This window comes from Tribolium castaneum, chromosome 9 (assembly GCF_031307605.1).
Source record: "Tribolium castaneum strain GA2 chromosome 9, icTriCast1.1, whole genome shotgun sequence".
Taxonomy (NCBI): domain Eukaryota; kingdom Metazoa; phylum Arthropoda; class Insecta; order Coleoptera; family Tenebrionidae; genus Tribolium; species Tribolium castaneum.
Window position 1 is genome coordinate 4,623,387 of NC_087402.1, and position 15,051 is coordinate 4,638,437.

Below are 15,051 nucleotides of genomic sequence, written 5' to 3' on the forward strand. Positions count from 1 at the left end.
GGCGGCGAGTTTTCGGGCCCTTGCTCGTAGGTCGCCTTGTGTTTGAGTAGATACGCTGCAAGGGCTGAGATCGGTTCCGGGGGCCGCTCTTTGGCCAAATGTGACAAGGCTTGCATCAGAATTGGGACCACAGTCTGGTCCAGATACTGGCGAGTCGGCAACGACCCCAAATCGACTCGAGACTTCTTCGGTTGGGAGTCCGGACCGCCTTCCATTACTGCAAAAAGGTCAAAAGGGCCCCTGACATAACCTACAAACACTCACCGACTTGAAACGGCAAAATCCAGATAAAATCGCACAGCGGGACTCGTCTCTAACTGTTTCGAGCTGATTGCAATAAAACGGCAAGGATATTGACACTTTAAGTGCACAATTAAAAAATTCAATTTATTTACATTTGAAATGAAAGAAATAAAAATTTGTTCGGGAACGTTCGGGTCAGTTTGTGTAGCGCGATTTTCAATTTGCTGGCACACCTACTTTGATGGGTATGCAACCAATAATACAATATTACAGCTTTATTAACAATAACAAATCACACGTTGATCCTTTTCTCGTAAGCGGCCCACAAAACCTCCTTATATTTCCTGGCCTCGTCTCCAGGACTGGCGGCTTGGGTCACCCCACGGCCCACGACGGCCACGTCAGCCCCCCTGTCCATGACCACAACCTCTGGTGTGTTGTACTGCTGGCTCAAATTATCCCCGACTGACTTCAAGTGTACCCCCGGGGTCAGCTGAACCAGCCCCGGCTCGTCCTCAAATAGCACACTCTGGCAAACGACCCCAGTCACCAAATCCCCATACTGTCTCGCCAGTTTAACCGTATTATCAACATAACTCCGGTCAATGAGACTTTCAGCCGCGCTTGTTTGGGCCAAAAGGAAAACTCCCCGGTTTGTCAAACCCGGGGATTGTTTTAACCCATCAAGCACACCTTTGCCCATTAAGCTATGGGCGGTTACCAGACTAGCCCATGAGGAGATCTGGTACAAGCCTTTACTGTACTGCAATTGCACGGTTTGGCCAATATCGGCGAATTTTCGGTCCTCAAAGAGGAGGAAGTTGTGCCGGTCGGCGATTTCTTGGAGGGGTTTGAGGATGTTGGGGTGGAAGTCCTCAAGGACGTCAATGTGGGTTTTGAGGAGGCAAATATGAGGGCCCACCTCTTCGGCCAAATTCAGCAAAACGGTGCAGGAAGTCACGTCTGCGGCCACGCATAATGTTGTTTTTTTGGAAGCCATTATTTTGAACAACTGTTGCGAAACAGCGTTTTTGGCGAGTTTGGCTCGCTCTGAGAAGGGTAATTTGAGCCTATCTGTGAAATAAAAAATTAGTTGCATAATTATTGTTTATTATTAGACTTTACTGTTCGTTTTAATGGCACTGGGGTCCACTTGAGTACTGTTTAAGTACATGCGGACTTTTTCAACCGTACTGTCGTTGACACAATTCGCTTCATTCAGAAAGGCCATCAGTTGAGTCAGGGTGAGCAAAGCGTGCATTTTAATACCGTTTTTTTCTAACAACTGCTCGCCCCCTTGTTCCCTATTCAGTAACACAATAGCATCCGAGCAATTAATTCCTGAGTTTTTTAAATCTCGGACTGTTTCTAAAATACTGCTCCCGGATGTAACGACATCCTCGATAATTAAACATTTATCGCCTTCGTTAAATTGACCTTCAATCAGTTTTTTCGTTCCGTAATCTTTCGCTTCCTTCCTCCTCATTACCATAGGAATATCACTTTTTACCGAAACTACGGTGGCTATCGGTAAAGCGGTGTAAGGGACCCCACAAATAATGTTAAATTTGGGTAACTGTTTCTGGTACTCGAGAATTAAATCGGCAAGGTCGTTCTAAATCAAAATTAAATTAATTATAAACATTTGTACAATTATTAAGGTACTTGCCAGTAATTTAGGGTAACTCACGATTACCCTCAAATCGACATAGACGGGGGTTTGGAGCCCAACTTTAGTTTTAAAATCACCGAACTTAATGGCATTTATTCGGAACAATTCAACAGAAAATAATTTTAATTTCTCGTTAAACGAACTCATCTTAGTAACAACCACGTGTTGCTCAAACTGTGTTGTGCTTAAAGGTTGCGCTAATTCCTGGCCAATAGGAAACCGAGATTCGGGCGCCATTTATAAACAAATGAATACAAAGGCAATCACGTGATGACTCCATATGACCCTCTCTCTTATTCTATGACTACTTCTTAAGACCGACGAGTTAATTTTTTCCAGTGCATTAATTTGCGCAGTTCTGTGAATTTTGTGATAATTATGGGCCATTTAAACTTGATCTTTGTATTATTATGGCTACAACCATTTTTAATAAGGACAGAAACGAGTTATGTACGTATTTATCTGCAGTCATAAATCAATAAATGATTTTTTAGAATTCCATGCTGATAAAAGACTTGAAAATTTCAAAATGTTCAAGTAGAGATTACCCTGTGACCGTAGCTAATGTCACACTTGAAATGGGTTCAAAATCCAAAATTAAGGTCACTGGGAGCCTGAGTTCCACAATTGACCTTGTAGGCCCGATTAAGGTACTTCCCCCAGTTAGGCGTCCATCTTTGACACATTATTTTAGGCGTCCTTATGGATAGAACGTGATATTTGGGGGGTGTGGATACCAATCCCTTGTGAGAATGGTTTAGGGTCCTGTACTTATAACAATTTGTGTGATTACGGATTTCCGGTTGGCCAAACTTGCCCGGAAGTTTTCATAAAGAATAGTGTGCCATGTAGATGCCCGATTGTCAAGGGGAATTACACGATTTTGCCGTCACTTGACGTTTCAGTGCTGCCAACGTCGCTTTTATCAGGGACTTACAAAGGAATTGTGAAAGTAACACAAAACGGACTGTTTCTCTCGTGTTACAACGTTTATTTTGTCTTGTACGATACATTAGATAACGAAGTGTATTCAGTTACACAAGTATAACACATTTTTATTTTTTAATAAAATCAGTTATTTTTCCGCTTCTTGTTTTTATTCTTCTTCTTCTTGATTGGGTCCTCTTTCACTTCGTCGGTATTACTCTCATGTAGCCGTTTCTCGCCACTACAAACTAGTCACTAAACAACACTAATGTAACAATTAAAAAATCGCGAACCTTTTAATTGTGATAATATTTTTTTTGCTTTTTCCCGTCAAGACTTTGCCCCACTCTTCCTCAGACCCCTTAATCGCGAATTGGGTTAAAGACTCATTTTTCAATTTCTCTAACTCCTTTTTTTGCTTTTTTTGTAATTCTTGCGCCGCTTCGTCTAGTTCCTGTTGCATTGATTTCGCGACTGGAGTCAGTTCGACGTCCTTTCGGGGGGCCAAAGACTTTTCAATGTCTTGCTCAAGGACTGAATTTAAATACTGAACGATTCGTCTAATCATTCGGTTAAAAAGGCCCAAAAGCTGAGATGAGGGCAAATCGAGCTCGGCTGCGAGCGTGTCAACTGTCTTGTACTGGAGCCCCACACCCAACAAAATTGCCTAAAATTCATTTGTTATAAAGAAAAAATTAAATATTGAGAGTTGTACTGATTGCACTGCCGACATTTGAACATCGCCCATCTGGTTCAGGAAATACAGTTTTGCCAAAGTCGGCAACAAGTCGATGATTAAATGGTAATCAACTAAATTATTACTGTACATTTCCAGCCGTTTTATGTCGTAACTGGTCAAATGTATTTCCAATTCGGCCCTGGACAAACTTTTAGACGTGATTTTTCGCGTCTTATTTGTCAAAACGCCCAAGGCTAGACTTGGCGAAAATTTGCTAAACTGGTAGCCTAAAAGATTAACGAAACGTCTCCTGAAATCGCTCCAATACGCCATCAACCAATCGTTACTCCCATCCTCATCGTTAAGAACGTTCAACATAATACACGAATGCTCCCCTGTTAAATCGTTCGTCGTTTGTCTCAAATAAACAGGGACGTACCCAGCCCGCTTCCAAAACTTCAGCAACTGTTCGGTTAAACCGTAGGAAACCCCCAGATAATCCAGTTTTTCTGGTTTGCGGTCACTCAATTTGATTAACAGAGGGGGGAGGCTTTTCCTTGGTTCAATTGTTTCCTCCAAAAGGCCGACCTCCTCCTCCCGGACATTACTAATCTCCTCCACCACATCCTCAAATTCGTCGGTACTCGGGATTTTAAACTCGTAGTATTGTTTGAGTAAATTGAGGGCTTTCGCCCCATAACCCATCCCCTGGTAGTCCGGATGCGTGGCGATCCGGACAATCCGGGCGCCGGAAAGGCGCGGAAAGTCCGGGTCTTGGTACTGCTGGCCCACCGTCCACGGGATCAAATCCCCGGAGGCTCTCTTCCCCCGGGAAAAACCCTCAACAACGGAGGATCTTGATATTTCGCCTTCAAGGCACACCTGGATTATGACTAGCACCTCCGGGAGGGTCTTCCGGTTGGGGTCAACGGGGCCCAAGAGACAAAACAAATGATGTGCGGGGGCGTCCGACATCATTTGAAGGTCATTCGGAGTGTTTTTATAATGCGAGGCGACGTATAAGGCGACCAGACGTTGCAAAAACTCCTCTGATGCTTTGTGATAACAAAAAAGGGTGTCGCGGTTTATGTAATACAAATCGCAGGAGTCGGGCGGAGGGCACCCTGACAAGATGGGGGCCACGGAAGTGGCGTCGAGACATAAGAGCTTAGTGAGCCACGCCTCCACATCATCGCCGGGTTTGTACCGAATTGATTCGTCCAAAGTGACCTAAACAATCAAATAAAAAATATACGTGCGACTTTGAAAGCTAATACCTCGTGAAGGGTGCGACCAGTGGCAGCCCCCGAGTCCTTCTTATTTGCGGCATTGGTGTTGGCACCCACTGGAACCGCCTGAATTCGCAACTGTTGCAATAATTTTAAAGATAAGGAGCGACCGGTGCCCTCGTAACCATTGATAGTTGAGGCTAAAAACACTAAATACGGCCCTAGCATTGATTTCACATACGGGAGAGGAATCGCAGCTGCTTCGTCAATTACTAAAAGTTCGGCTTGACTCAATCTTTGACTATCAGTCGGCTGAATGTACTAAAAAACCAAAAATCGGATTTTTCTAACAATTAGGGCTTTATCTCACTTGAATAGTTTGCCTGTGGTCCCTGAAAATATTCACCCGAACTATGGCCTTATTAAACTCGGGGTTCGTGCTTTGCACTAGACTATAGTCTATATGTTCCTGATATTCAAGCGCGTCAAATCCTTTAAAAACAAATTCGAAAAACGTGTTTAAATTCTCCGGACTCGGACTCGTTACGAAAATATTCGAGTATCCGAAGGCCACGGCTGCGGCCACCGACAGCCCCAACGCGGCCGATTTCCCGCGCCCCCTTGCCGCAGTCAGAGACACCGTCGAGCGAAGTGTCTTTTCCGAAATGGCTTCAATGAACTTCAAAAGCGCCTTACCCTGGTCCAGGGTTTTGCAACAGTTGATTAAATTACCGACTGGTTGGGTGTCTCTGAGCTGGTTTTTGAGGTCGGTTAGTTCGCTTTCCGAAGGCAAGGGCTCTTGCGAGGGCTCGACCGGGGTCACGTGGAGGTTGTGTGAGGAGATTGGGAGGACGGAAAGTTGGTCGTCGACCACAAGACAGCGTTTGCAGGAGGCTAGAGACAGGAGGAAACGTTCGTTGAAGCGGCAGACTATGTCTTGGTGGGCTTCCGTCCGGAAGCGCTGGTGGACGTCCATGCTCATGGTGTACAACTGTTTTAAAGACGCCACCGAGCGCAGTAAAATAACAACCAAGCCGCCCCCTTCTACCGTTTCAATAGTCCGGGCTAGGAGGTTGGGGGTCAAGGCTTCGAAGTCCTGCAGGACGCACATGCCGAACGTGTTGCCCAAAATTTTGTGGGTTTCGGAGTAGTAACAGTAGCGGATTTTCGTAGAGGAGAGGAAAAGTTCAAAGGGGTCGTCCTCATTGACGCTAAGTTTGCCCGTTTGTATTTTATGTTGGAGCTGTTTCATGCGCTTTTTTCGGTGGCTACTGAAGCCTAACTCTTTTTTGTAACACCACAGAACAGATGGGCGGGCCTTAACTTCGGCTTTTGCAAGCATGTGGTGGAGAATCACCACCTAAAAAACGCAATGAACCGGGGGAGACATGCAAATTTTAAATACCTGATCCCGGCCTTTATCACCAACTATGGCAAACAAAGTCCGGTGCCCCAGCTTGACACCATTTTCGATCAACACTCGAATCCTATTATCAATTTTTTTACGCACCATTTTTCAAATTAACACGTTTTTTTGAGGTTAAGCAACCACAACAAAAGTGTGGTTAGCAGTTTTTTAGGGAATTTGGGTTTCGTAACTGTAATGTCAAGCAGCTGATTGTCAAGTAGACGTCAGAATATTTTTTTAAACCCTATTTTTTACACAAAAAACAATTAATCAACATGATTTATACTTTCTAATGACCTGGAAAAGTACATTTGATGTAATCAAGTGACTCATTTGAGGTAAATCAATTTTTATTATTGTTGTTTCAACTACGTAATTTTTTATCATATAGCGATTAAAGAATTATCTGAATGGAGTAAAAATGGAAAACACTGCACCAACGAATGCTAATGAAGCCCCCACGATTAACAAAACAACAAACTACAAGAAGATATTTAAGATTATTGTCATTGGGGACTCAAATGTGGGTAAAACCTCACTGACTTATAGATTCTGTGAAGGGGCTTTTTTGGAACAGTCGGAGGCCACAATCGGAGTAGATTTTAGGAGCAGAAACTTAACATTAGATGGGGAAGAGATAACTGTAAGAATCATTCCGGAAAAATATTTTTTAATATTTCAATTATTAGTTGAGTAGAGTATAAAATGTTACTTCTGGGCCAGAACATTTGGCGTCTTAAAAAACAAGTCAGAACCTTACAAATTTAGCTGTTTGCCCAAAAACAAACAAGCGAATAGGGCCTTTAAAGCTGATGCAGTAACACTCGCAGCACACGAGTGTGCCCAATATTTGGGGCGGATGATAGATGGAGACTTTAACTGGTCAACTCCATTCGCAAATGTTGCTGGAAGGCAACAAGACCTTGTATTTCCAAGTGTGAACCTAGAAGCTGGGAGAACACTTGAGCTGATAATTTTTGACAAGATACAACCGGATTGGCTCCATTCATCTGAAAAATCTGCGATAGAGTTTTTAGAGAGACTAAAAACTGCTATAAAGTGTCCAATTCTCAGAACAGAAGAACATAAAAACACTTGGTTTGCGAAGTCGTATTTGTTCGATCGTATCGTTTGGTGTCGATATTAAACATGAATTTATTGATTTTTATTAATACTGTAGAACATATAAAGTAAAAAGCCATTTTGGGGTGTGTAAAAACAAGGTATTTTGTTAGTTTTTTAGAGTGTATTTGTAGGATTTTACCCTGTTTTACGTGTGCCCAATTTTTGGTGGCCTACATATATTTGGGAACTTTTGGAGTGGATAAAAATTAATGATTTTTGAGAGGTTTTAGGCCCTATTCGGTTGTTTGCTTTTGGGCAAACAGCTAAATTTGTAAGGTTCTGACTTGTTTTTTAAGACGCCGAATGTTCTGGCCCAGAAGTAACATTTTATACTCTAAGTAACATTTTATACTCTACTTAGTTGCAATTATGGGACACTGCGGGTCAAGAGAGATTTAGATCGTCAATGGTGAAACACTACTATAGAAATACGCACGCGATAGTTCTAGTTTACGACGTCACGAATGCCGCTAGTTTTGATTCATTGAAAAAATGGGTTGATGAATGTAACAGGAATTGTCTCCACGACATACCGAGAATTTTAGTGGGGAATAAGTGTGATGGCGTGGCTGCCGTTACCACAAACGTAGCGCAGAGGTTTGCAGATCAGTACAACATGCCGGTAATAGACGCAACCTTACCGTTCTAGAGCTAATAAAGAATATTTTTTTTAGTTATTTGAAACGTCTGCAAGACTCGATTCTCAATGTGATAACATAGAAGCGATTTTTTTAACTCTGGCTCACAAACTAAAAAATCAGAAGCCTTTTCTACCTGTTACTAACAATATCGTAATCGATACTGTTGCAGAGCCTAAAAAATCATGGGGGTGCTGTTAAATAATTTTGTAAGAAAAACCTGTGGGTAATATATTTATTTTGAATGAAAATTGTATCTTTTTAATTAATTTGTATTACACATAATATTATACAACTCTTTTTTACTGTCCTATTATAAATATTAAATTTCCTACTAAAATTATACAACAGTGTTTTTCGTGTTGGGTGGGCCTTAAGAGAGCTTGTAATTTTCCATAAGTACTGTAATAAATTCCAACAAAATAAATTAGTAAAATTAGACAAAAGGCAACAAATATTTCATCGTTAGTATTTAAAAAAATCACAATTTCATAATCTCTAAAGATGATGCCACTGCGTCGTGATCACATGACTATTCGACTCGATCGCCCTGGCGATTTCCTCATGTATACTATGGCTCAACCACAGTGTTTGCAGTTTCCTGTACCTCTCCTGACACAACCTCAGGGGATTCCCCCTCCTCAACCCCATATCCGTCTCGCCGTAATCATCCAAATACGGCGGCGAAACGAAGCTTCCTCTATGCGGCGTCGCCAAAAACAAAATCTCACATTCTCTCACTCTCAGAAAAATCCCAACGCCGGCCCCGCACATCTGTGCGTGGTAATTGCACGCCCCCACATGCATGTTGTGCAACTCCATTTGACAACAGTAACTCTGCGAACATAAAATCTCCCCACAGACCAAACACATGCTGGGAGTTCGCGCGTCTTCGTCGCTATTCGGACACGTGAACGTCGAAACGGTATTAATCAAATCGCTATAATCGGTCGGTAGATCGATCAGTTTCGGTACCGACAGAGGTTCGTGGATGACTTGCAGGGGAGTTCCTTGTAAGAACGAAACGACTTCCTCATGTTGGCACCACTTTGACACCAGTCTGAGGACTTTGTCCGAGTTGAATAGAGTTTGGGGGGTTTGGGGGAGGTCCAAATATGTACACATGTTAGCGAAAGTGTCGCCACCTACTTCGAGTAATACTGACGGGGCAGGTACGTCGGTCAAGTAGTGATAGAAAAGGACACAACAACGCAAAAATGGGATTGAAGCTTCCTGGACGTGCTTCCAGACAACGTGGCCACTTATCCGGTCATGCGACTTGCCCATAATTTGCAAGACTTTTAAAATATCATCCTCGTCGCTCGTACCGGTGTCCATACAATCGGCCAACTTTTCTACATCCATCAAAACCAGAATTTTGACGATGTGGGAAATGAAAACAGTTCGAAGAGTGTACAACTCCAAGTTACCACCGGTCGGTATTGGAGTGGGATTTTCCTTACCGGCAAGGCTCGGTAACGCGAACGTTAACGGTACCAAGAACCCGAACGAATCCCACTGGAGGATCGACGGTCCTTCGTTACCGTTCTCGTGCAAAATGGCCAACAAACTCAAAGCGTGATTATTAATAACGACACTGTTGGGCCACGTAGTGCCCAGAACTCCGATAATGCGGACAAGGGTCTCTATGCAGTCCCTTTGCCGACTTGACAAATTCCCTAACAGTGGTTTGTTGGAGTCTCGGAGTAAGACTTCAATTGCGTGAGTGGTGTACGAGAGTGACTTCCAAGCCATTGGGGCCAATCTTTTATCAGAAGGGTGCGGATTAACATTTAAGCCTCTAGTATAAGTGACTTGAGCAAATAATAGAACCATATCTTTCAAATTCGTATCAAGGATTGGACAATTCTCAGGGAACAGCTCCTCGAATTTCGGTTGCAACACCCCGAAGTCTTCAACTCGGTCGAAGATACACGAGTAGAAAACTTGGTAGGGTTGCAGCAAACAATTCGCCTCACAAATTGCAAGAGACTCGGATTCTAAATTCGTGCTATTTGAGCCGTTTAAACAAGCGGTGCAGTGCTCATTGGCGCAGTCGGTAGTGTTACACTTGAACATTCCGTGGCAAACTTTGACCTTCTTCCTCAGTATGACATCAATACACGCCAAATAATCCTCGTAAGTGGTACCGCTCTTCGGATAGCTCGGTTGTAGGACACTCAAAGGGGGAATGAGCGGTAACACAGTATTACTCAAACACTCGCAAAGCGGGCAGAGAAACTCTTGTTTCTCGACATCGAAACTGGCCGGGTGTCTCAACCTATACGGCCTTCGGTGTTCCCTCACCATCACATTATCGAAGTACTTCCGCCAACACTCGCTATGCATCACATGGCCACAAGTACTGGTATGTGGGGCCGGCCCCATGTTCGAATTGAGATACAAAGGGTCTTGCATATTAGTCAGCGCTTCGTTGTTTTTGTATTGGCATAAAACAGTCGACTGTTGCACGAAAGCGGCCAATACGAGCGTCGGACCGTCTTTGGTCACCCTCTCCTCCTCCTGACACAAAATACAAACGAACGTCTTCTCAATACCGAGTCGCGTGGTTTGTTTCGGACCCAACGCAATCGGTTGTTCTTCCCCACTCTCTGTAACCTCCATAGCCGACTCTTCAAACCTCGTACTAGTTTCACTCTCCTCAAACAACTCCTTGTTCTCCTTCATGAAAGTCTTCTGCATGGCGGTGATTTGTGCCATGACTTTGGCACGTCTCTCAGCGGCCAGTTTCGCCCTTCGTTCCTTCTCGCTGTCAATATCGCCCGAAGTTGAGGCTTCGGCGTTGGTTTGGGCCGAGCCTTCGGCTTGTTCCTTCTGATTTGCTACTTCCTTGTATTTGCGCAATACCCACTTAAGGAGATCCTTATGGGCGTCGACTCGCGGGCATTCTAACAAGTCGGTCAGTAGATTGAAAATGTTGAATTTGGCCGAATTGTGGATAAATTTGAAGAAGGGATAATGTTTTGATTCTTCCTCTTGTAAAGCGTAACCGATAAGGTGTAGCACTTTGTGTAATTGTAACTCTGAGAAGCTGCGGGCGCGTAGATTGTTACACCGTTCGAGGACTATCTGCATGATGTGGAGCATGACATCGCACTGGAGGAGGTTCACAAGCATGTGAAACGATTCGTTCAGTTTTAGTAATCTGGGAGGGGGGCAACATTCAAGGTCCGTGGCGGTTTTACGTCTCTTTCGTTGCGCTTCCTCCGATTTCGATAATTCCTCTCGGGTGTAATGGTAGAAGAAGACGTTGTATTCATCGTAGTATTGCTCCTTCAACTCGTAGACACCCTTGCCGGAGGTTTGGGTGGGTTTTTTAAACACAGCCAACTCGTCAATGACATCGTCAAGTGCAGTCTCGTGTGCTATATCATCCGTTATTATCTTATTCAACTCGGAGTGCGGCATCGGTTTGATGCACAAGTGTTGTATAATCTCTTTTTTAATCCTATCTTCGGTACTAACGTTACTAATCCCCGGCATATACCGCTCCCCTATGATTACAATCAACAACTGCAAAAACTCCTCGACTAGACTGATCGTTTGCCTCATACTATCCTCTTCCGGTGCCTTAAGGCTCGTAATTTCGTAATTACTCAAGGCCCAATTAACCAAATTAAATTTGTGCAAAACGTGGATCAGAAACTCGTTGCTTTCAATCAACGATGCGCACATTTGTAAGAGCGCTATATCGCGGTCTAGCATTTCGGTGCGGCATTTAACATTGTGGTAGAAGTACAATTGGTTGACTAAGGCGTAACCGTTGCGACGCCACATGCCGGCATGAACTTGGGCTATCATGACCTGACACCTCAAAACCGGCTCCATTATCTCAACAGGAGTTGGCTTCGGACACTGCATCTCATTGAAATGAATGTCAAACTTCTCCAAGTAGAGATGTAACCCTGCTAGGAACCTCGATAAGGGTAGATGGATGGAGACCGGTCTTGAAGCCACATCATACACGATGCAGGAGGCGCTGTGATCGACCAACTCGATGGCTTCCCAGCGGTCATGTGGGTCGTAGCATGGGTTTTCGTCGAGTTTTTTCAACACAGCTCGGTAGGCCTTGATTAGGACCACTCGATCGGTGCTGCACCACTTGATGGCCAAGGAGATGCAATAAGCTAGTCGGATGTGGAGGTGGAAGGCCGATTCCCACTCGGGTTCGTACTCCATGTGTTGGCCAACTTGACGAGTGACCGCGTCCATGCCTTGCATTTTCGTAAAGAGGTTCATCATGATGAAAAGACCGTGGAGGAAGTTTTTGCGGAGTTCATCGGACCAGTTCTCCGGGATCGAGCTGAGGAGGTACCGCAGGTCGTACAGCATGAAATGGGCGCGTTTGAAGGCATGACTCGAGGGACTCCGCTCGAATTCGAGCTTTCCCGCTTTGTTACACTTGGTCGAACACTCTGACATGAAAGTATTCAGGAGTATGTACAGGACGTCATCACAGGCGATCAAATGGTGGGCTAGGGTCGGCACTGTGAACAACTGAACCGAAAGGGAGGAAATCGAGTAGGAGTGATCATGGTCATCTTTGATGAAGTCCTTCATGACCGGGCCGTAGTTCTTGGTGAAGATTTTCGCCAACTCTTTCTTGTTCTCGTATTCGAGGAGCATTCCCGAGATTAAGAGGCGTTGCCATTGTGACCGTGCGCTCTTCCACAACGAGGAGTCCTTCAGGAGTATCCCTTGGATAATGCAAGTCTCATTTGGCGGTGTTTCCAGGACGACTTCGGCAAAAATCGAGCGAAAACCTTCGCCATGTCCCAGAAAATTCTGTAGCCAAGTCAACAACTTCGAAGCGTAGATCTGGTGCGCTATGACGTAGGCATGGCTCACTAGCACTTTCAGCGGCTTATTGCCATGTCTCGAAGTATATTTCTCGATTTCTTGCTTCAGTTCCGTGCAGTGTTGGAACGAGGAACACTTGACAACAGCCCGCCCCTCTCGGTCTATATTCGTGACGAACTCAATCGCAGTCCTTTGATTGCATTTCAAAACGCGGGTCAAGGTCGAAATGACTTGTTCAAAAGTATGGATTTCGTCGTTGTAGAGGATGGTACAGTAGGCGTCACTGTCGAAGAACGTGTCGGTGATGTCCCCGAAGCGAACGTCGGAGACGAACCCCGTCCTGAGGAGACAATAAGCGTACCACAAGACCGCCTCGAAGACAATGCGCGTCCTCTGTTTCAAATCCTCAGGGAGGCTCCTGTGGGCGTCGTTGCGCGTCCCGGCGATGTGCACATCGCAAAACGGGGCCTTCTTCCAGGCCTCGACGTCCCCGCAGTCGCAACAACCCCCGCCTTGCGACGTCCCCATTTTATACTTGTGGAAGCGGTGCTCCGAGTTTTTGAAACAGTTGACGCAAAGGACACACGTGTTGTCCATCCCGCATTCGCGGCAGCTGTACGTCGGTTCGCCCAGCTTGAACACCCGCCCACACACGGAAGGGGGCTTGTCCATCTCGTTTAAACGAGCCAGGACCAGGCTCGGGTCCCCCTTGCAAATAAACTCCTCTAGGACGTTGAAGAGGAGCTTCTGGGCCAGGTCTTCGTCGAACCGCCAATTGAGGCACGACTCGTTCACCGGGGGGGCGTACAGTTTCGGCACCCATGTCTTCCAGTGCTGCTTGAATTGGTTGGTGGTGAGGCTGTTTGACTCGAAAAGGTTGAGCCACTCTTGCACGAGTTCGGTACCCGAAGCGGACGCGCCGTCCGCGTAGACTTCCTCGTCTATTTCCATGATGTCATGCCAGCTAAAAAAAAGTGTCCTAACCTTAGAAAAAATCGATTTTGTGACTTACGTGCTGGCGATTATGAAAGGCGATTTTCGGAACTCGACCGGAATGGACGACTTTCACGTGAAAGTGAATCGTCGGAACTTTACTATTGAATTTAAAATAGATGATTATTATTAACACAAAGAAACGCAATTACCTGCAGATGGATCAAGGTTAAGCCCTTGAACGGCGGATTTTTCGACAGGATGATTTGGATTTTGAGAACGATACTAGTGGTGGGTTTTTCGGGAATATTTTTGACTTTTAATAAAGAAACTTAAACCGTTCTGACCCGCAAACTTCCGTATCTTCGGTGATCTGGGCAAATGCCAATTTGCAATGACAAACAAAACACAGATTATTAATTGCTTGCTTGAACTGTATAAATTAAATATTAAGGGGCACAGTAACTATTAAACAATAAGAAATTTAGTTTTTGCACTAGTTTGCACATAAATTGACTAACACAATAATAAAATCATTGTTGGATGGACAAAGTGCTGGAAGTGGCGAATTCTACGATGTATGACAGGTGATACAGGTTCCTAGAAAGCACGTGACACATATGGTTTAATTACCCAGCTTTTATCAAATTTCCAACAATTATTCACTACAATTATCGCTTAAAACAGTTCATTGGCTTCAACTGAGTAAACTAATAAAAACTACAACGTCTTATTTAACTTTTTTAACAAAAATCAGATATTTGTGTCTACGCAAACTGGCAGATGGCAGCATCTAGCAGAATTGCGTTGATGGAAGTGGCTAGAAACACACAAGATTTTTATAAATATTTGTTTTGTAATCTAAAACATGACCAAACAATGAAAGATTAAAATAAATCATTTGCGCATTTATTAAGTTGCGATAAATCACTTCATTGCATAACCAAAACCAAGTCATAAACATGTAGCAAATCAGTTTTACTGGTTGTCTAGTCGTCTGCAGAATTCTGTTCCTTATCGATTTTATTTTATTTTCAATTTGGAGAAAGTTTATCTTAACTAACATTAAAAAACGATTAAAAACTTACAGGTCAAGAACATTTAACCAATCAATTAAAGTTCAGAAAAAAAGGCACTAATTTTGTATTACGAGTAATAATAAACAATCATAAACTATATCAATAATTTAAATGAACAAATTTATTCCACAACTGTGCGTTTTATTTACTTTTCGTGATTACTATCAAAAGAGCAAAACGCTATCAGAATATTAAATGCGCTTATTTGTCTGTAAAAAATGCACTACTTTCCTCGTTATAGCTTTTACTTTATCATGTAAACAGCATTCGTAATAGGATGCAGAAAAAATGTTCCGA

The 15,051-nt window shown here is 43.8% G+C and overlaps 4 protein-coding genes and 1 non-coding gene across 9 annotated transcripts; 2 read left to right on the plus strand and 3 right to left on the minus strand.

The window, feature by feature from the left end:
• Window positions 1-368: 368 nt before the first annotated feature.
• On the minus strand, window positions 369-2,176 carry r-l (rudimentary-like). The gene is made up of 3 exons (XM_008193879.3): window positions 1,913-2,176; window positions 1,369-1,858; window positions 369-1,317 (listed from the first exon to the last, which is right to left on the minus strand). The coding sequence occupies exons 1-3, from the start codon at window positions 2,150-2,152 to the stop codon at window positions 536-538; spliced, it is 1,512 nt and encodes a 503-aa protein (XP_008192101.1). The 5' UTR covers window positions 2,153-2,176; the 3' UTR covers window positions 369-535.
• A 39-nt stretch (window positions 2,177-2,215) lies between these two features.
• On the plus strand, window positions 2,216-2,999 carry LOC662794 (uncharacterized). The gene is made up of 3 exons (XR_010335412.1): window positions 2,216-2,365; window positions 2,410-2,565; window positions 2,610-2,999. It is a non-coding gene; the product is annotated as an uncharacterized LOC662794 (transcript).
• Window positions 2,886-6,295, minus strand: l(1)G0020 (lethal (1) G0020). 2 transcript variants are annotated; one of them, XM_008193883.3, is made up of 6 exons: window positions 6,156-6,295; window positions 5,121-6,110; window positions 4,799-5,071; window positions 3,558-4,751; window positions 3,136-3,509; window positions 2,886-3,083 (listed from the first exon to the last, which is right to left on the minus strand). In XM_008193883.3, exons 1-6 carry the CDS (start codon window positions 6,261-6,263, stop codon window positions 2,987-2,989), a joined length of 3,036 nt encoding a protein of 1,011 aa, XP_008192105.1. In that variant the 5' UTR covers window positions 6,264-6,295; the 3' UTR covers window positions 2,886-2,986. The 2 variants fall into 2 exon arrangements, with proteins under 2 accessions (XP_008192105.1, XP_008192107.1); XM_008193885.3 differs by having other exon boundaries at window positions 2,886-3,097.
• A 61-nt stretch (window positions 6,296-6,356) lies between these two features.
• On the plus strand, window positions 6,357-8,172 carry LOC662844 (ras-related protein Rab-33B). Its single transcript, XM_064358915.1, has 4 exons — window positions 6,357-6,496; window positions 6,550-6,801; window positions 7,645-7,905; window positions 7,958-8,172. Exons 2-4 carry the CDS (start codon window positions 6,580-6,582, stop codon window positions 8,120-8,122), a joined length of 648 nt encoding a protein of 215 aa, XP_064214985.1. The 5' UTR covers window positions 6,357-6,496; window positions 6,550-6,579; the 3' UTR covers window positions 8,123-8,172.
• Window positions 8,143-14,885, minus strand: Ubr1 (Ubr1 ubiquitin ligase). 4 transcript variants are annotated; one of them, XM_008193886.3, is made up of 3 exons: window positions 13,888-14,412; window positions 13,755-13,831; window positions 8,143-13,706 (listed from the first exon to the last, which is right to left on the minus strand). In XM_008193886.3, the coding sequence occupies exon 3, from the start codon at window positions 13,691-13,693 to the stop codon at window positions 8,420-8,422; it is 5,274 nt and encodes a 1,757-aa protein (XP_008192108.1). In that variant the 5' UTR covers window positions 13,694-13,706; window positions 13,755-13,831; window positions 13,888-14,412; the 3' UTR covers window positions 8,143-8,419. The 4 variants fall into 4 exon arrangements, with proteins under 4 accessions (XP_008192108.1, XP_008192109.1, XP_064214984.1 ...); XM_008193887.3 differs by having other exon boundaries at window positions 13,755-13,836; XM_064358914.1 differs by lacking the exons at window positions 13,755-13,831; window positions 13,888-14,412 and adding an exon at window positions 14,764-14,885.
• Between the last annotated feature and the right edge of the window lie 166 nt (window positions 14,886-15,051).